Source organism: Myxocyprinus asiaticus, chromosome 13 (assembly GCF_019703515.2).
Source record: "Myxocyprinus asiaticus isolate MX2 ecotype Aquarium Trade chromosome 13, UBuf_Myxa_2, whole genome shotgun sequence".
NCBI classification, from domain to species: Eukaryota; Metazoa; Chordata; class Actinopteri; order Cypriniformes; family Catostomidae; genus Myxocyprinus; species Myxocyprinus asiaticus.
The window spans coordinates 29307468-29329178 of NC_059356.1; the positions used below are offsets into that span (position 1 = coordinate 29307468).

Consider the following 21711-nt stretch of genomic DNA (forward strand, 5'->3'; position numbering starts at 1 on the left):
TGGGTGAGGTGTCTATTTTGAGGTAGAAATGGGGGATCTTTTTGGCTTTCTGAAGACACACTTTTGCTGTGGATGTTGGGGGCAACAGCATGACACCTTTGAGAATCTGGACATGGAGGCTCTCATCGTCATACCGGTCAGTACAGACTAAAAACACTTGCAGTGTCTGAGCCCACACTCAGACTGGACATTGCAGGTTATAAAGGATGCACATGAAATCAGAAATGTTGCATGAGGGTTTTATGAATTTTGTCTTTGTTATGTTTTCAAAGACCTTACCAAGGCACTTGGGAGAGTTTCCTCTATACAGAGTTTCCCCACTTCATGGCTTGGGATATGCTAATAGAATCAAACATTTATCATAATTGGTTTTCCATGGTTTCAGCTTGAATGGTTGGTAGGTGGCGACAATTACATTTTAAACTCTTATTCAAAGCCATTGGTCTATTTAAACAAATACAATTCATTGCAAAAAAAAAAAACAACAAAAAAAAACAAACATTTAGCTCAATAGCACTGTTACGTTTAAAAGATCTCAAATTAAGCATAAGATATGCCTTATCGCATCGTTTACTGTTTTGTTCACAAATTTTTTTTTTCTTCCCAAAAAAAATCGTTTTTAATCGACCAACCTTTCCACATGATCAACTTTTAGTTTCCATGGCAGCAAGTCCTCTGTGCCAGCAGTAATCATTGGTTGCTAATGGTGTATTAAAGGAGTGATATTCTGTAGGGGAAAAGCTCTAGCAGAGAAATAGGTCTCAGTGTGAAATAATTCAACAGCATTGTATATATTCTAGTGTTTTATGGCTTCTTTAGAGTAATTTTCATTATTAAAAACCCCATGAAATCAAAACTAGTTCTGCTGGTTTAATCCATATCTACTTGCTTTAAGGTTTGCTAATGTACTTCTTAACACTGTCAAAATTTGTTTTCAGAAGATATAAGCATTTAAAATCTACAGTCTCTCTTCTGACTAAACAGACCCAGGAAAAAATATAACGTCACATAGAGCGTGAGAAATTTTGTCTAAATCAAATATTTTTTTATAACGAAAATGCACCCTCCCCCTACACGTTTTCAGCGAACATGGCTGTTTTAATCCACGCTGATGATGCCTTCCAAGGGAGCTCAAGGTTCATTACAAACAGAATTTCCAGTAAGAAGTGGACGGTGGAGGGTAATTGTCTTTGAAGGAAATAGGGATGATCACTTTTGAATGGGATGCGCCACGCAGGAGCTGGATGCGATTAAAGTGGCTAGAGTTTATCCATATGTTTAATGCGGGCTTTTTAAGATATTTTTTATAGGGGGGATGAACAGCATGAGGAATTGTTCTTTATTCTTTATGTTAAATGTATTGTGATCTTTTACTCGCTTGTTTCTCATTCATCTTGCACAACGGCTCCAGCCTCGTCGAAAGCAAAGACGGCAATGCACTGTGTCTGTTTGTCGACTAGTTATATAGTAACATGGTCAGTTAGATCATCGTTTGGTTCTCAAGTCAGTCTCAAGTCAGTGGTCAGACTCTGTATTGAAATCAAGTTACCCTGGCTGAACACTGGCAATTTGCATTGAAATTATGTAATTACTGTATGATATAAGAAATAAATCGCTAAAAGGCTGAAATAGACCTCTGGATGAGTGGTCTGATACGTGGATTTGCAGTTGTTACTGAGAAATATCAGACCGTTAGATAGCGCCATTGACCAATCAGAATCAAGTATTCCAGAGAGCAGTGTATTAATGTCAGGTAACTTAAATGTCAGATAAAATGTGGCAAGTTATTTTTTCTTTTTCTTTCTTTCTTTCTTTCTTTCTTTCTTTCTTTCCCTTCAAGCCTACAAACAACCAGTGATTGATCAGTGTCAGAGATAGAGAGATAATGGAAAGCTTGAGCCTATTCTGTTGTTCCTGATGTCACAGATGTAGTGGATTGATGAACTGATCCAGACCATATTGCAAAGCCTCTCAGTAACACAATACAAAGTCTCAATATTAACTTCCGAGACTGTGCAAATTAATAGCTGACTGTTTAAAGGAAAGATAAACTAAACTCTTCCATTACAGGTCAGTGTAGATCTGCAATTATACAGCTGTCATCAAATGAGTTGTTTCAGAAGCAAGTGTTTATCATCAACTCAACCACCCTTTGCTACAGAAACGCAGAATATCAGGGCTGGAAATGACTAATACGCTGAAGAGCGTAATTTTTTCTATATTAAAATACTTTCTTTTATCCCAGCTTAGTAATATGCAATAACAACTGTATGTCAGTTGCAGCTTGATTTTCCAGGAAGTGTGAACTCCGTGGCTTTAAAAACTATTTGTTCGACCAATGGCAGACAGGGCAGTAGTTCAGGAAACCTGTTTGAAAACAAACACTATTTTTGCAATTATGTTTACTGACATTAGTGGTGCAGAAATTACACACTTTAGCTCTACTTAATGAAATCAGGAAAAAATGTCCGTGGTTTGGTATTTATATATTGTTTTTATGCAGCAAAAAAGCCCCTTTATTTATTTATTTTTTTCCAGTTTATCTTTTTCTTGTTTTGCCATAGTCCTGTCTCACTCCAAAAGCAAACCTTTCAAGCAGTGTGGTCAATTAGCATTATTCTCAACTTATAGACAGACCCCTTGTGGTGCATGTCTTCAGGCTGTGCCCTTTAAAATTGGTTCTGGTCTGTATGGCTTCTGCCCTTCCTTTTAAATAATGGTACACATCAAAAGAAAGATGAGGCTTAAATAGCACAGCATGAAAGTTGAATAGATTTTCACACAGTGTCTGTACATCTCAGTTCAAGTGCGAATGACAATACAGTACAAAGCATTGAGTGATTTATTTGCATTTTAAAATGTCATTGAACAAGATTTGATCTAGTGTTCATTGTCACTCCTTCTCTCTCTGTCTTTGTGTATATGTGTGACTGTTTTTTAAAAGGGGTCTGCTGAGGTATCTTCTGACATTTTATAGTGTCACTCACAGACTGCACCTTGTGTGTTTGTGTTTGTTTCTGGGACTGAGTCTTCTTTTGCTCAAGCAAAATATGCCTGCTGGTCTTTGCAGACAGTGGAGTCTGTGTCTGAGACCACGCTGAAAATATGGAATTCAAAATCTAATTTATACCTGGAAATAAGCAGAACATTTTTTGGATTTTGAAAAGTTTAAAACAAAGAAAGGTTTGACATAAAATTAATAGGTTCTCAACTATTTCTAGGTCACTGATCAAATTTGTGACATTGACATTGATGTTGAATCCTTTGTACAAAAGGTCAGATTTCCTTCCATTGAAGCACACAAGATGCATGATTTGGAACATTCTCAGATCATGCTGGATAAACATGGATCATCAGGTTTTGCCAGCTGTGAATGCTGTCATGGGCGACATAGTGTACCAAATATTAATAAGTTCTTGTTAATGTTTCAATTCAAATCAAATTATTATGAAGGTTATATAATTTGTAATGGAAAAAATAATTGTATTTTCTAATATATCAATATATTAGATTAAATTAGATTCAATTAATAGATTAAATGACATTTTCTAAAATATTAAAGAATTCAAAATAGAGGGTCACGTGGCGCCATGCGAGGGTCGGACGTGTGAGCGGCGAGCTCTGCACACTTTGCTAGTTTTTAATACTTTTCGTGTCATAAACCATTGAGATTCGATACACCCTGTTCCATAACTGTTCTATGAAGACAGTATGTCAAAGAATTCAAAATCCTCGGGCTCTTGAGACATTAAAAGACACTTACGTGCTCAAGCTGATACCCCTGACAGGGCCGCAGACCAAGGACTCAGTTTGGATGGTGCAGTGGGAGAAATTCAGCGTCAACTGTCGAGCATGTCAGCAATGCTGGCGAAGGTCATTGCTGACTTGGAGGATCTTGCTGTAATATGTCGATTGATCACTGCCATGGAGATGAAATTCTCTGAGTTGGTTACAAGAGTGGGGGACATCAAGAAACGGATCGATTATCTGCAGTCATCAGAGAGGGAATTAGCTGCTAACCCGCTAGAGACCAAGACAGACTTGGAGCGCATTTGGGAAAAGTTGGAAGACTTAGAGAATCGTAACCGATGAAACAACATCCGAATTGTTGGAATTCCTGAGAATGAAGAAGGCCGAGATATGGTGAAATTCCTAGACGAGCTCTTCCTGAGTCTGCTCGACATAACTGGCCATAAGCTGGAAATCGAGCGAGCTCACAGAGTTCCGGCATGGAGATCTGCTGAGGGAGACAGGCCCCAATCAATTCTGCCCAAATTTCTGAGATCATCCGATAAAGATCTTGTGTTACACGAGGCGAGGAGTAAAGGAAGGCTTTCTTGGAAGAACCACAGCATTTACTTGTTCCCAGACTTTGCGAATTTGACAAGAGAGAAATGTGATCGATTCAAGGAATGCAAGAAACTCATACATCAACGGAAGGTCGCTTTTGCACTGATGGTCCCGGCCAAATTGAGAATAGATACTAAGGATGGCCGCAAAATATTTACATGCCCACAGCAAGCGATGTCCTTCATAAATTCAATGGAATGAGTAAGTCATTGTGTGCTGCTCTCGATGCAGCCGAGTGGACCTGACTCACTGTACATTCACTTGACTGTGCGAGGAAACTGAGCGCTTTCTTTGTTAATTTTTGTGCTTGTTCCGCCTAGCGGCTGGAGCTCGTTTTGTAGAGGAACACACTTTCAGTACAGTTATGTGGATGAATCTACATGTCTTGTGTGCTTATTCCACCTATTGGCTGGAGTTTGTTTTATAGATTATTTTCTTTTGTGTAATTCTGTCTCACAAAATTTGTATAGAAGCACCGGACTTGAGCAATCCGATGGCAAAGTTGTCATGGGGGTGTTCTGACAATTCGTGCTACCTTCTCAGGATGTGCTACCAGCAGTAAAAACAGTGATGTGTAAAGCTAAAACATGGATAGCACAAGTCAGGAGGCATGGGAGAACCTGTTGGTATGTACTACAACAGCATGAAAAGTGTTAAAAACCTAGGTAGCACATCTTGTCAGGCAGATAATACCTATCAGGATGTGCTACCAGCATAACTATAATGTAGTGTGATATGGGGTGAGGCTATATTAAGCCCTAACCCTACCCCAAACCCTAACCTTAAAACTATGCGATTATAGCGTTGGCAGCTCATCCTGATAGGTAGCATATATTTTCAGGACAGGGGTTCTTTTAGGTGTACATGGACTGTGTGAGTTTAGAGGGATGGACTCCGGTTGCCACTGCCGCTCTGTGCGTGTTTTTCTTTTTCAGTTTTTTTGGTTCTGGAGGAATTCGGGGGTTATTTGTTGCACTAATGTTGGAATGTGGTCTTTATAATTCTATTTTTGACACATAATCTATTTTTTGTAATATGTCAAAATGTCAAATGTTAATATGAATGGATTGACTCTCTCCACGTGGAATGTGAATGGGTTGGGGCACCCCATAAAAAGAAGGAAGGTTATTTCTTTTCTTAAACATAAGAAATATGATATAGTGTTTCAAGAAATGCATCTTTTCCCACAGGAAGCTGAATAATGTGGGAAGATATGGGGTGGACATGTTTTTTTTAGTGCTCAAGTAAGAGCAGGGGAGTCATTACATAGATAAGTAAACATTTACAATTCAAATGTTTCAAACAGATTAGAGATAAATTATGAAGAGTCATTATTGTTTTAGCAGAAATTCAGGGGCAAATGTTGATTTTGGCTAATATTTACGCACCTAACGCTGATGATCATGGCTTTTTTAAAGATCTTGAAAGGATGTTGCAAGCTGCTGGCACCCCTCATGATATAATATTGGGAGGAGACTTTAATCTTTTGATGGACTTAATGCTTGATCATATTGAAGCAAAAGTGTGTAAGCCCCCTAGAGCAACACTGACGCTTCACAGGGTATGTAAAAATTTTAGTCTTACAGATATTTGGAGACTTTTGAACCCACCTGGTAGGGACTACACATTTTTTCATCAGTCCATAAGATTTATTCTAGAATAGATTTTTTTTTATATATAAGTTCCTCAGTTCATCTGTTGTGAATTGCTCAATTGGAAACATCTTAGTCTCAGATCACACCCTGCTGAGTTTAGAGGTGTTGCCACATACGGAGAAAAAGAAATCATATAGTTGGTGCTTTAATGTATCCCTTTTGCAAAATCCTGAATTCCAACAGATGTTAAAGACTGAAATCAATGTTTATATGGAGATCAACTGGTCCTCAGTATCCTCAGAGCTGAAGTGCCGAATGTCGTCTGATGGCCTCAGAGAATTAACCCGATTTAAATCCAGGTGGAGTTTTGACTATTCAGGGCAAGACAGTCATACTTTGAGTCGGGGGACAATGCAGTGAAAGTTTTGGCTAGATATATAAAGCAAAGAGAGTCTTTTTCTACCATTCCCTTAGTGAAATCTGTTGGTGGTGAAATTTTTACCTCGGCCATTGATATTAATAATGCTTTTAAAGAAGTCTATCTTGATCTCTATAGTTCCACGTCTTCATCTACTGATGAAGATATTAGAAACTTTGTGGAACCATTAGAACTCCCTGAACTGACGAATATGATAAATTCTCTTGATTCTGAGATAAACTTGGAGGAGCTGGGCGAGGTAATTAAGGCCTTGCCTACAGGCAAGTCTCTGGGGCCGGATGGCTTTGCTGCTGAATTTTTTAGATATCATGCTACAGAACTTGCTCCACTTTTGCTAGGAAAGCTTCCGCCAACCATGACACAAGCCCGGATCAGTCTGATTCTTAAAAAGGACAAAGATCCAAGCGAGCGTAAGAGTTGCCATCCAAATTCCCTGATCCAGCTAGACATTAAAATATTGTCAAAAATTTTGGATAACCTATTAAGTAAAGTTATGACATCCCTTATACATATAGATCAGGTGGGGTTTATTCGGGGCCGCAGCTTTTCTGATAACATCAGGCGTCTCATCAATATCATGTGGTCAGTGGCGAATGATCAGTCTCCGGTTGCTGCCATCTCACTTGATGCCGAAAAGGCTTTTGATATGGTAGAATGGGATTATCTTTTTAAAATTTTGGAAATATACGGGTTCGGGAATATTTTTATTGGATGGATTAATTTACTTTATAGACACCCGGTATCGGCGGTACAAACAAATGGATTCATTTCAGATTATTTTACTCTGTAAAGGGGCACCTGGCAGGGTTGCCCTCTTTCCCCATTATTGTTCAGTCTTGCCCTGGAATCATTAGCAGCCACGATAAGAAAGGAAGATGATTTTCCAGGGGTGGTGGCGGGAGGTATGGCACATAAGCTTTTGCTTTATGCAGATGATATTTTATTATTCGTCTCCGACCCCACTAGATCTGTGCCTTGCCTTCACAGAATTATTAATTCCTTTTCTAAGTTCTCAGGATACAGAGTCAATTGGTCGAAATACGAAGCTTTGGCTCTGACAGCGTACTGCCAGTAACGGCTTTTCAGCCGGGCGCTTTCCAGTGACCCAAACAGGGCATTAAATATTTGGGCATTTTATTCCCAGCAAATTTGTGTGATTTAGTTAGTTAATTTTGACCCCTTAATAAAAAATATTTCGAGCAATGTGGGCAGGTGGGCTTCATTACATTTATCTATGATTTGGAAGGTTAATGTTATTAAAATGAATTGGATCCCAAAATTCAACTACCTGCTACAGTCTCTCCCTGTAAATGTCCCCCTCTCTTATTTCAAGCAATTTGGAATGCTAAGCATCCAAGATTACATTTCAATAAGTTACATAGGTCGATTGACAAAGGTGGGCTTGGCCTACCCAAGAATGTTCGGGGGGAGGGGTTTAATGTATATAATTGATTCGGTTTTTTATGTTGTGTTTGTCTGTCTTTTGGATGGAATCAATAAAACCTGTTAATAACAAAAATAATTCAAAATAGAAGCATTTTGTCTATGGTCTCAGACATTTGGACCCCACTGTGTGTGTTTAAAATTTCTGTATGTCTTTTCCAACAATTTCCTGAAAATAAATTATTTTCTTTGTATTTTTTAAGTTGTTGGTCTATCGTTTGTCAAAGCTAATTTATACAGTACAGATATCACCTCATATAGTTTGGTTAAAAAAAGATTTTAAAGCCTGCCTTCCACTGACACCAGTTGCTTTTCAGTTAAGAATACCCTCTGACCACTGATCCTATGGTTTTCTGCCTCTCTTTCTCATTCTCTTCCCAGGTGCTGTCACTTGGAGCGGATGTGCTTCCCGAATACAAGCTCCAAGCTCCACGCATCCACAAGTGGACCATCCTTCACTACAGCCCCTTCAAGGCAGTATGGGACTGGATCATCTTACTCCTGGTGCTCTACACGGCCGTCTTCACGCCCTACTCGGCCGCCTTCCTCCTCAACGAGCAGGAAGATGAGAGGAGGCGCACCTGCGGCTACACCTGCAATCCCCTAAATGTGGTGGACCTGGTGGTGGATGTCATGTTCATTATTGACATCCTCATCAATTTCAGGACCACATATGTCAATCACAATGATGAGGTGGTCAGCAATCCAGCTCGTATTGCTCAGCACTACTTCAAGGGCTGGTTCCTCATAGACATTGTGGCTGCCATTCCTTTTGACCTGCTCATTTTCAGATCAGGTTCAGATGAGGTGAGAGAGGAATGCTGTGATGTGGTAACCAGACTGTATATTAATCAGTAATATTTCAATTGTACAGCTCGGTACCCTAAAACACAATATACAATTTATTGAAATGGGCAGATGTGCTAAATTTAGTACAACCACAATTCCAATAAAGTTGACTAAAAATAGTGATTTGTAAATTATATTCACCCTTTGCTAAATTGAAAACACTACAACTACACATTATATGATATTTTACCTTGTGAATTTCATTGTTTATTTTGAAAATATACAGTAATTTCAAATCAGATGATTGCAACACACTCCAAAAAGTTGAGACAGTCGAGTGTTTACCACTGTGAAACATCACCATTTCTTCTAATAACACTTATTAAGCATTTAGGCACTGAAGACACAAGTTTAAGTTTAAAAAGTGGAATTTTCCCCCATTCATCCATTATGTAGGTCTTCAGCTGCACAATTGTACGGGGTCTTCGTTGCTGTATTGTGCACTTCATAATGCACCACACATTCTCAATTGGAGATGGACTGCAGGCAGGCCAATCTAGCACCTGCACTCTCTGCTTATTCGGCCAGTATGTGGTTTGAAGTTGTCCTGCTGAAAATTCCAAGACATCCCTGGAAAAGACGGTGCTGGGTGGTAGTATATGCTGCTCCAAAATGTTTACAATCCGTCTGCATTAATGGTGCCCTCACAGATGTGCGAGTTACCGGTGCCATAGGCACTGACACACCCCTGGCCCATACAGGCACTTGTTTTTTGGACCTGATGCTGATAACAACTTGGATGGTCCTTTTCCTATTTGGCCCGGAGAACATGACGGCTGTGTTTTTCAAAAAATATTTGAAATGTGGACTCATCGGACCAAAAAACACAGTTCCACTGTTCTACTTTCCATCTAAGATGAGACCGAGCACAGAGAAGTCGGCAGTGCTTCTGGACAGTGTTGATGTAGGGCTTCTGCTTTGCATAGTAAAGTCTTAACTTGTATCTGTGGATGCAGTGGCGAATGGTGTTGACTAACAAAGGTTTACTGAAGTAATCCCAAACCCATGTTCATGATATCCATTACAGATGAATGACGTTTTTTAAGATAGTGATGTCTGAGGGATCAGAAATTACGCGCATTCAGAAGTGGTTCTCGTCTTGCCCTTTACGCACCGAGATTTGACCAGATTCCTTGAATCTTTTAACTGTATTGTACACTGTAGAGGGTGAAATGCCCAAAATCCTTCCAATTTGTCTTTGGGGAACATTGTTCTCAAAGTGCTGGATTATTTGCTGAAGCATCTGTTGGCAAATGGACAAGTCTCGAATGATCCTTGCTCTTGAAGGACTAGGCTGTTTTTGGAGGCTCCTTATATACTATGACACGATTGCCTCACCTGTTTAACATCTCCTGTTTCACATTACCAAATTGTTATTAGTCTTAAATTGCCCCTGTCTCAACTTTGTGGGAACGTATTGCAATCATCTGATTTGAAATTACTGTACATTTAAAAAAAAAAACAATGAAATTCACAAGGTAAAACATCATATAATGTGTAGTTGTAGTGTTTTCAATTTAGCAAAGGGTGAAAATAATTTACAAATCACTACTTCTTTTTATTAGCATTTTTCATACTGTCCCAACATTTTTGGAATTGGGGTTGTAGAACCACTCAAACAAATCAATGAATCAACTAGCATATTGATTGCAGTGTAGTTATATTGATTGTGTTATTTTTCTGAATGTTGTAATGACCTGTATTTACTGCAATATTGATGTTATATACAGTAAAGGTGAAGCCGTTTTATTCATTTATATGCAAAAAGAGACATATTAGCATATTAAAGGGATAATTCACCCAAAAATTAAAATTGTAATTATTTACTCACCCTCATGATATCCCAGGTGTGTATGACTTTCTTTCTTCACCAGGACACATTTGAAGAAAATTAGAAAAATATCTTAGTATCTCAGTAGGTCCTTAAAATGCATGTGGATGGAGATTTCTCTTTTGAAGCTCCAAAAATCATAGATAGTCACAGCATAAAGTCATCAATATGACTCCAGCAGTTAAATTCATGTCCTTTAAAGTGATATAATCACTTTTGGTGTGAAAAAATAAAAATATTTAAGTACTTTTTAACTATAATCCAAGCTTCATGAGAGGTTGGAGATCACACGGTCTCTCGTGTGACCTATTTGCGTTGCCATGATACAGAGGTAATCTCACATTCTCCTCTCGGTTGAGACATCCATGATAAGCACACAAACGCACCATTGTGAGTAAAGAAACAGATAAATACAGATCTAACCAAAACCAACTAAGCTTCTGTACAGCGTTTTTTCTACTCGTAAACAGCACTGCTCTTCCATGTGTGCCGCACATGCATCAGTTCTCATGTGTCTCACATGCCAACACGATTACCTCACATGTGCATACCGCTGCTGACCGGAAGTGATGATTTAGAGTTGAAAAAGTACTTCCATATTGATCTTTTTCGTACCAAAAGCGATCGTGTTGCTTTAGAAGACATTAATTTAAGAGCTGGACTCGTGTATGGATGTCGTTTATGCTGACTATCTGTAATTTTTGGAGCTTCAAAAGTTGGATCACCATCCACTTGCATTTTAAGGACCTACTGAGCTAAGATACTTTTGTATTTTTCTTCAAATGTGTTCTGGTAAAGAAAGAAAATCATACAGACCTGGGATGTCATGAGTGTGAGTAAATGATGAGAGAATTTCTATTTTTGGGTGAACAATCCCTTTAATGATCTTTTGGACTTTTACTGTTTTTGAGAAACATTTAACTTTATGGCAGAGATACTCCATCTCAAGATGGTCCATATCAAATCCACTGGCCCACCACCACTATCCATATTTTTTGGCAAATTCACTGGCCACTTATAGTAAGTATAGTATATAATATATATATAAAGTAGTGTATTATGCTAATTTTCTTGGCCCCTTCAAGTGGCCCCCAAGCTAAGTAATCTGAGTACTCCTGCCTTGCAGCATTAGTATTCACAAATCAAAGTCACACAAACATAATTTGGTCATAGTTGCAGTTGTCCTGCCGACTTAACAAAAACAGTGTGATTGTGAAAACTAATTTCACCTTTCAATCAGGTCACTCTCCTCTCAAACTCCTCCCTTCAGCCTCAAACCACCACTCTGATTGGCCTTCTGAAGACCGCACGGCTGCTGCGTTTGGTGCGAGTGGCAAGGAAACTGGACCGCTACTCTGAGTACGGTGCAGCAGTGCTCTTCCTCCTCATGTGCACCTTCGCACTCATTGCCCACTGGCTGGCGTGCATCTGGTATGCCATTGGCAACGTAGAGCGCACCAGCTCCTCCCGTATCGGGGGCATGAAGATCGGCTGGCTGGACAACCTGGCCGACCAGATCGGCAAGCAGTACAACGACAGTGATTTCTCCTCTGGCCCCTCCATCAAGGATAAATATGTAACTGCTCTTTATTTTACCTTCAGTAGCTTGACCAGTGTGGGATTTGGAAACGTCTCTCCTAACACCAACCCTGAGAAGATTTTCTCCATTTGCGTCATGCTCATTGGCTGTGAGTATATTGAATTCATTCTCCATAATAGACCCAAACTAAGGTGATGATCGTAGTTGACATGTCCTGCAGTGTGACATGCTCTACTTCATCTAAAACTATTTCAAACAGCATTTTGCTAATTGTTATGCATGCAGCTTTTATGAGCTCATATTAATTGAGACAACATTTTCATATTTGTGTCTTTAAAAATTCATTTGTCACACCGCAGGTTCATTTAAAATGAACTTGTATGTGTGTGTGTGTGGGGGGGGGGGGGGGGGGGCGGGTAGATTGTGAAAAAGAAATGGGAACTAATTAAAGTGTGGCAAGCAGGGCATGGCTGAGCGGTAAGGATGGACACCTGGTGGAGAATTATCTCAATCAGCCAGGAGAGCGATAAAGAGGAGCCAGGGCACGAGTTTGAGAGAGGGAGACGCACAAAGCTGTGTGTGTCGACATGTTTGTGTGTGTGTTGGGGATTGTGCTGAAAAGTAAACCCTTAGTGTGTTTGACACTGAAAAGCAGAACAATAAATGTCTTACGTGTGGATGTTAACCCAGCTCCCGCTTCCTCCTTTCCACATTAAGAACGTGATCTGTCACATCGTTGCCGAAACCTGGGATCTGGAGGAAGCAGGAGCCGGGTTAACATCCACATTCAAGACATTTATTGTTCACATCAAATTGGGCCTTACGAAACAATTTGTCAGAGCTCTAGATAAGGAGTCGGCAACCTTCAAGTACCTTCAAGACTTCTTCCCTAAGCTGTCTGATTCATATGTTGTTTTTTCTGACTTTATGTGAACAAAAAGACACAAATTCACCCGTTTTCTCATTGAAAATAGGTACATTTCAAAATATCATTGTCCTGGTCACAAAAGCAAAGTTTGTGGGGAATAATAGCCATTTTCTATACTTTTGAGGCATAAGCAATTGGGAAATAACACTTACTACCCAGGAACAAAAATTGTGTAACATAGTGTTATTTGTATGGTTCCTATTACGCTCTTGACTGATAATAATCTTGGATCTTCCTTCTTTCCAGCCCTGATGTATGCCAGTATCTTTGGCAATGTGTCCGCTATAATTCAGAGGTTGTATTCAGGCACAGCTCGCTATCACACTCAGATGCTACGAGTCAAGGAGTTCATCAGGTTCCATCAGATCCCAGGAGACCTTAGGCAGCGGCTGGAGGAGTACTTCCAGCACGCCTGGTCCTACACTAATGGCATTGACATGAATGCTGTGAGTAATGCACACACATATTGTTTAAATATGCCTACATTACAATAAGAAACACAAAAATATCTGTATTCATTTAAGAGAATAGGTTTGAGAATAGAATGTACAGTTGTTGTGGATTTTCTGAATGAATGGCTCCAAAACCATGAATTGATCCTCTAAGTGCCTGTTATAAATACAATAAGTAATCAGTGTTAGGTAGTAGTTGATTACATGTAATTGGGATTACATAATAAAAAAAATAAAAAAAAATCAAGCACTAGTAATTAATTACATTAAAGTTATTTTTCATGGAGTTCAAGGTTACATTTTTGATTAGATTACAAATCAGCCAACAGCAGTAACAAGTGTTTAAACATTGGAAAAAAAAACACCACAAAACATTTCACATGGTCTTAACTGAATTTACAGTTTAATTAATCCAGGTCAGTGATGAACAAAGTATATTATCCTAGGATAATGCCTTGGAAATAGGGTAATTGGAATAAGCTGTTCCAATTAAAGGAATTTTCTTAATCGACAGCAATTGTGGCATAATGTTGATTACTACAAAAATTTATTTTGACTTGTCCCTCTTTTTTTTTTTAAAGCAATAATCTGGGTTACAGTGAGGGTCTTAATGGTGACAATTGTTGAATCTTAAAATATTCATTTTTTCAAATGTTTAGCCACAAGACATAAACAATATGTGAGTAAACATTATTTTTAGTGTGCTAAAATCACTTACTGACCTTTTCTGTGTAAAGTTATAGCCAATTTTACAACTTTGTTACCATGATGATGTAATGTCAACAAACCCTACAACCACTGTAAAAATGACAATTTAAGCAACTTTACACTTTAAATAATACACAAGTTTTAACAGAAGAACTAATGTACTGTAAGTGCTTTTATAAAATTACAAGCTACACATTTCTGCCTTTAAACCCTCCAAAAACTGGCCACATTCACTTTCATGCTGTCGACTGAGCTTAACTGATATTGAACTCGGAATATTCCTTTAAGTTAGGCTTTGACAGTGGTCTGGTGTGCTTCTGTTTACAAATGGAAGAAATGTATCACTGTTGCTTTTAGAGTACCCAGTGTAGAATCCTCAACTAACTGACAAAGAATTGGGTCACAGCTATGGATCTACAATTATCTCTTTTAAACTTGAAAATGTCTGTGTTCTTAAATTCATCATTTTAGAATGGGCAATCCTGGCCGAGTCCCGACCTCATCCCATTTAAATGCTACACTGTGATCTAGAAGAGGCAATTGAAGCAAGACGTCCCAAAAAATCAGTACTAAATAACAATAAATGTGAAGAATGAGCCGAAATATCTCCTAAACACTGTGCTAGGCACAAGTCTACAGCAAGCATTTTGTTGACATTACTGCCATTAAAGTTTTCACTCTCGATCTTTTTCTCACAACTCTCACAATAAAGCACTACACACATCTAGTTGTTATGTATTTCTTTGATTTTGTGAAAACTGTATGCCTCTAATGTTCCATTTTTTTCTTCTTCTCCTGCTCCAGGTATTGAAGGGTTTTCCAGAGTGTCTACAGGCTGACATCTGTCTGCATCTGAACCGGAGTCTGCTGCAGAACTGTAAGGCATTCAGGGGGGCGAGTAAGGGCTGTCTGCGTGCTCTAGCCATGCGTTTTAAGACCACCCATGCCCCGCCCGGCGACACTCTGGTGCACAGTGGAGACGTTTTGACTGCCCTGTATTTCATCTCCCGAGGCTCAATAGAAATCCTCAAAGATGATGTGGTTGTGGCCATATTAGGTGCGAGAGGCAGTGTCTAGTTTTGTATGATTTAGTATTTATCGCTTGTCTCATTTTTCTCTTCTCTGCCTTGCATTTTTTATCACATTTGCCATTGTTCTGTCTCTTTCTGTCTCCTCTTCTGTTTCACTGCATTTTCCTCTGTTTTGATGTTCACACCATCATGTGCTACTACAGTGCATCTCATTGATTCTTTCTCATTGATTATCAACAAGCCAGATAATCTGTCCCTGCAGCTCTCTATTATAATGTGCCATGCAGATCAATATAAAGCAAGGCTCTTGCCATGTTGCTCTATAGCAGTGGTTCTCAAACTTTTCAGGCCAAGCAACACCTTCAAACATATTAGAACATTCAAGTACTACCAGTCACTACCAATTTTTTTCAGCATTGAGCAAATTTAAAGACCCCCTCCAGTGAAAATCAAGTTTTTAACCTTGTTTACATGTCCATACGGTGTTTTTTTTTATGTGCTAGAAGACATACCACGAGTTAAATCAGCAGTCAATGCCATGGCTGAGCATTTTCACCCTTGGAACTGCAGTCTACCAAAGACAGTCTCAAAAACACAGATTCAGAAAGCCAGGGTTTCATATGTCACAAACTAAGGTCCCGTCAACTTGCGGGGTGGGGCTTTCCATATCAATAGCATATGCTACGGCGAAGCAAGGGGTATAAGGAGAAGCTAGGTGTAGCTACGGATCGGTATTTTGCAAGACATGTTCTGTTTTCAGAGGCAAAGTTGCGAAAGAACAAATGGTATGCCTTCATGTATTACCAAAGGATCTGAAAATCTCAGATAAATGGGTGAAGGTGAGCAGGTAGCCCGAGCTGCAAGTGAGCGGTGCAGGGGTGAGTGGAGATGGAGACGGGAACTAATTTGCATATTCATAGGTCCGCGCATACTAAATGAGGCAAAGGTGTAGAGTTATATCTAAGCCATTTTAAAGCATGAAGGGATTATTGTCATGGACAAAAAACTTCTAAATGTGTAATTTTGATTAACAAAGATATGTTTTTAGGGGTTAAACCAGTGACTGGAGAGGGACTTTAATATTATATTCTGAACATCAATATTCCTGTAGTAAAGATCCATCATGGTGTTGTAAGACCCTCTTCAGTCCCTTGACAGGCCCTTCTGCAGATCTGTGGAAAGACCTTACATATTACTTTTGTCTTATGTGAAACAAAAAAGATGTTAGGCAGAAAGCTTTTGAAATGAACTGCCACAAGCTTCCAGCCGAATTGCGATGCCCCTCACTGACCTCTGCCTGCATCATCTTGGTCACAGGATGGACTACACTCTCTTAAAATGGAATACATAGACGATAAATATACAGAATATATTTAAGGCATAATCTACAATCACGTTTTTTATCAAACCGCAGAATGTAGACTTTAAGACATTACAGACATTACAGCTTCATTTTCTGTTACAACATAATTTTTTGTAAAGCTGCTTTGAAACGATGTGAGTTGTTAAAAACTATACATGTACATAAAATGACTTGACTTGACTTGAGAATGTTAGCCTCAGTCACCATTCACTTTAATTGCATCTTTTTTTATACTATGAAAGTGAATGGTAACATTCTGCCAAAATCTCCTTGTGTGTCCAAGGAAGAAAGAAGCAAAGTCATACAGGTTTGGTTGAGTAAATGATGACAGAATTTTCATTTTTGGCTGAACGTTCCCTTTAATAGTGTATATTTCCGTTTTACAGCTAATTTCTTAGCATATTTTTGTCTGAGCTGGTACCTGTGTTTCCGAGCATCTCAAAGTGCAGCTTTATAGTGCCCCTTACTGAGTGAACTGTTTAGATGTTGCATTCATACCATCAGCTGCATGAAGAGACCCATCAATGGCACCAAACTGTTATATTTATTTCTCTCTTTGTTTCTCTTCTATGTTTCTTTTCCAACCCTGTGTCTCCTTTTTTTCCTCTCTGCAGGAAAGAATGATATTTTTGGGGAGCCCATCAGTCTCTATGCCAGGCCAGGGAAATCAAGTGCAGACGTGAGGGCTCTGACCTATTGCGACCTGCACAAGATCCTGAGAGACGACCTGCTGGAGGTGTTGGACATGTACCCTGATTTCTCAGACAACTTCTGGAGCAACCTAGAGATCACATTCAACCTTAGAGATGTAAGCCCCTCAAACTCACACAAATGTTAATGAGATAATAAATGGGTATTTGCTTAGCTAGTCTTAATGCATGTTTCTATACATGTTTTCAGTAATTATGTGAGTTACTGAAGCTTGTGTGTATCAGGCAGACAGAATCATGCATCCAACACCAAGCGAGGACTCAGACTGTGGGTACCGTCGGCCCAGACACCGGAGGAACCCCTTACAGCGCAATCGACCTGGTAAGGGTGTCCATCTAGTAATTTCCATTTAGGCAACATGAAAACCACAGATCACTACTACAGGAATTAAGCTTAGGGCCATTGCTGCAGGACTGCACAGCTCATCGCTCTGCTCTTACCCCTATCAGATGGGATGGACCGAGATGGGATGGACACATACCCGATCCAGACCTGTTCTCCTGTCGGGAACCATCGGGGAGTGATGCCACTCTCACAGTGGGATGAATTATGCAGTGATACCAGTGCTGCTTCCCTGTCCAGTGAGGAGGACCTAAAGCCCCTGGTACCTGGCCGAGGGGAGATATACTCTCCAGGGATAGAGATGCAAGAATACTCCCCTTCTGCTGTCAGCATGGGAGGATCACAGGAGCGAGGGTCTCATTCATACACAGGTGCGAACAGAAAGAGTGAATACTTTGGCGGAATATTAATCAGCACACTATCAGTCCTAAATTCAGTATCAAGATGCAATTTCATGATGTTGTTTGATGTCCCAATACAGGACTTTTCTTTTTCTGTGGAACACTAAAGGAGATGTTTAGCAGTATGACAGCCTTAGTCACCAATCACTTTCATCGCATATTTTTCCATACAATGAACGTGAATAGTGACTGTGAGTGTAACATTCTGCCTAACATCTCTTTTTGTGTTCCACAACATGAGGCTGAGAAAATAGCAGAATTTTCATATTTTGGGTGAACTATCCCATTAAAAGTATGTCCTTTACCAGTCTATCACCAGTGCAATATCTAAGTTTTGTACTTATAAGAAGTATGCAAACTGGTATCCAGTCCCTGTTTATTTTTCATCTAAATACTGTATTTGTCATATTTTAGAATCAATTTGTTCTATTGAAGCTTTAACCTATCCATCTTAACTAATAATCTTTCTCTTTTCTTTTCTTTTTTTCTCTCTCTCTGCCTATCAACTCATTCTTTACCCATATAACAGCTCCTCCAAACGTGTCTGGGTTATATGGCTATTTGTCTGACCGCAGGGCCAGTCAGTACTCAGAGCGTCAGAGTCGCCCTTCTGCAGTGCAGACCTGTTACCACCATCACAGCCTCTGCAACGAGGACAGACCAAGCCAACTGCAGGCCCGTCTGGAACTACTGCAGTCCCAACTCAACAGGTCAGACAACCAGGGAACAGAGGGATGTTTAGAGAGGGAGGACACTAGCTATATATGCAAAGTCTGGATTTCCCCTACAACCTCTCTCTCTCTCTCTCTCTCTCTCTCTCTCCAGACTGGAGACCAGGATGACAACTGATATAAATGTGATTCTGCAGTTGCTGCAGAGGCAGATGGCTCCAGTGCCCCCTGCCTACAGTGCAGTTTCCCCTGAACCGCTCACAGCACACCCAGCTCACCCCACCAGCCTGTACACTACAGCAGTCCACAACACCACGCCCTCTGTACAGATCCCTGACAGGCCATCATCTCCTGGTAAGGTAGGTTGTGATGTCAGCAGTGAGTGTGAGAGGGTTTGATATTATGTAACAAGGCACGGACTTGTTTGTGCACTTGTAAACTGTACATTAGATAAAAAAATGGTGTGGAATATGAAAAACAATAAAAGGAAGACAAGATGGACCACTTTTTAAAAAATTAATAGGAGAAATTATAATGCTCAATGTTAGAGGTCGACCGATAGTGGATTTTGCCGATACCGATAACTAAGGTGGTGGGAAATAACCGATTAATCGGCCGTTAGTTTTTCAAAAACGATTTATAGAATGTCAAAAACAAATCTTATACTTTCCATACTATAACGGCCACAGACAAAGAGACCTAAACAAATAAAATCCCAGATGCAGTTTATTGTTCAACCAAAATCCCCAAAATAAACAGAACAATTAATATTTGGTACATAAAGTGGGACTTTTAAATATAAACAAGCACGGGGACTATTATTTTTAAATTACGAAATGATGAAAAAATGACCTAGCCTCAATCCGGGTTGCGGAGGACGAACCTCAGTTGCCTCCGCGTATGAGACCGTCAATCTGCGCATCTTATCACATGGCTTGTTGAGCGCGTTACCGTGGAGACGTAGTGCGTGTGGAGGCTTCACGCTATTCTCCGTGGCATCCGCGCACAACTCACCACACGCCCCACTGAGCGCGAGAACCACACATTATAGCGACCATAAGGAGATTACCCCCTGTGACTCTACCCTCCCTAGCAACCGGGCCAATTTGGTTGCTAAGTAGACCTGGCTGGAGTCACTCAGCACACCCTGGATTCGAACTTGCGACTCCAGGGTTGGTAGTCAGCGTCTTTACTTGCTGAGCTACCCAGGCCCCCATAAAGGCTTTTTAATTAATAAGAGTGCCATGGTTATCCAGCTCTTTGTTTTTTGGACTATAATGAACCCTTGACCATAGAGCACCTTAAGTTTATACTCCACCCTGGAAGCACTATCTAGCGTTGGACATTGTTTGAGCTTAACTTTTATTGAACCCAGAACATTCCTTTAAGGATTTAAGACTGAGTAGATCAGTTTGTTTTTACATGATCAGGTGGCCACTGGCTAGTCATCTTCCAAGACCAACTTTGTAGTGAGTGCAACTGTTGCATGTCTAATGCTGTCCTCTATAGTCTGTATTGAATCTGAGCTGTTTTTCACATTACACAGAGCCCTGACACGGACAGCTTCAAATACAAGTCTCGTGACTCTCTGTCCAGCGGCATCCATCTGACAATAGCCTCAAATGACACCATGTCCATGTCCCCAGAGACAGAGCTGGCTGTGCCCATGGGACTGAGTCCCCCTCGAGAGACTCATCAAGAGCTCCTTGGACTGCTGTGTAGAAGCCCACGATTCCCCTCGCTCCCAGACAGTCTGGAAAGTCCAAACATACTGGAGGAATCACCAGAAATCCAAAGGCATGTGTCTGATCCAGTCTTACCTGGCAGCTAGAGGCCAAAAACAGACTTCTGGGTGTCTTGACAGCATTTTGTTTGAGCTCTGAAAGAGCACAACTTTCCTAAGTCGCATATTTACCACATTTTCATGGTTTCCATTTTTCAGACAGCTCAATATTGCACTTGAATAGAATCTATGCTTGCTCGAACTGAAAAAAATTATTCATGTTACATGTGTTGACTTACATTAGGTAAAAGGGTGTTCAGTTGAGAAAATTAATTCATAATGGTTGTTGTACATTTCTGTTTTTTGTATTTTGTTTCATATCCCTTCTTATTAAGAGCTGGACGTTTCCTCAGATGCAATAAATCTCAGCTTTTGTATGAGTACAATGGGCAAAAAAAAAAAAAAAAAAAAAAAAGACAGAAAGATCGCATTACGATCTGAGTGACTCTTTTCACCATCATGTTCTACAATGATCATTTTAAATTATTATCTGGATGTCAGGTTTGAGATTTTACGATTTGTTTTAGTTATCTTTACGTAGTAAACCTCATGTCTTACGCTGGCTGAGATTCAGAGAATAGACCTTCTGAGGCAGTGCCACCACTGAGACGAGGACATTTCACACCCAGACAGATGAAACATATGTCTGGGCTGTTTTCAGAGTATAATGAATTTCTTGTGTATTGATATTGTAAAAGTGCAGGACTTATTCTTTTCAATCTATAAAATTTTTTAAAAGTAAAATACTACTTATACTATTATATATTTTTGTGTCAGGTTAGATATTTGACCCAAATCTAATGTAATATTACATCAGGTAAAAAGTATATTTGTCTGTTGGATTAATAGTAAGCAAATGGACATGAATTCCGAGATCATGAAATGATATTTCTCAATTTAAATGGTTAATTTATCCACTTTGTGAACTGATCAGTGAGGTGTGTGTGTGTGTGTGTGTGTGTGTGTGTTGCATATGCTCCAATGGGTGTGTGAACTAATGGAAGTGTGATCAATGTATGTGAAAGACAAAGATGTCAAGATGATATTCCTTTGAATTCTTCACATTTTGATTGAAGACAAGGACTTGTTGAGATGACATCAGTGTAAATTCAATGTTCACCTCTACAATGAAAGCACATGAATGTATGTAAAATGATTGAAAACCTTTATTGGACTGTAAAGGTTTCCAAAAGCACACAGTTAATATTATATATATATATATATATATATATATATTTTTTTTTTAGATTAAATGTTATTTATAACAGAGTGCC

The 21711-nt window shown here is 39.6% G+C and overlaps 1 protein-coding gene across 2 annotated transcripts in view; it reads left to right on the forward strand.

Annotated features, from left to right (window-relative positions):
• Nucleotides 1-21704, forward strand: part of LOC127450762 (potassium voltage-gated channel subfamily H member 6-like) — a 51691-nt gene extending 29987 nt beyond the window's left edge. Inside the window, exons 7-16 of one of the 2 annotated variants that reach the window (XM_051715101.1) lie at nt 8209-8634; nt 11778-12195; nt 13222-13421; nt 14940-15192; nt 17144-17337; nt 17465-17561; nt 17690-17953; nt 18513-18693; nt 18809-19013; nt 20201-21704. In XM_051715101.1, the coding sequence (XP_051571061.1) occupies nt 8209-8634; nt 11778-12195; nt 13222-13421; nt 14940-15192; nt 17144-17337; nt 17465-17561; nt 17690-17953; nt 18513-18693; nt 18809-19013; nt 20201-20485 (2523 nt within the window). In that variant the 3' untranslated portion in view covers nt 20486-21704. The remainder of the gene's footprint in view (nt 1-8208; nt 8635-11777; nt 12196-13221; nt 13422-14939; nt 15193-17143; nt 17338-17464; nt 17562-17689; nt 17954-18512; nt 18694-18808; nt 19014-20200) is intronic. The other variant, XM_051715102.1, reaches the window with a different exon arrangement.
• The last annotated feature ends 7 nt before the right edge of the window (nt 21705-21711 follow it).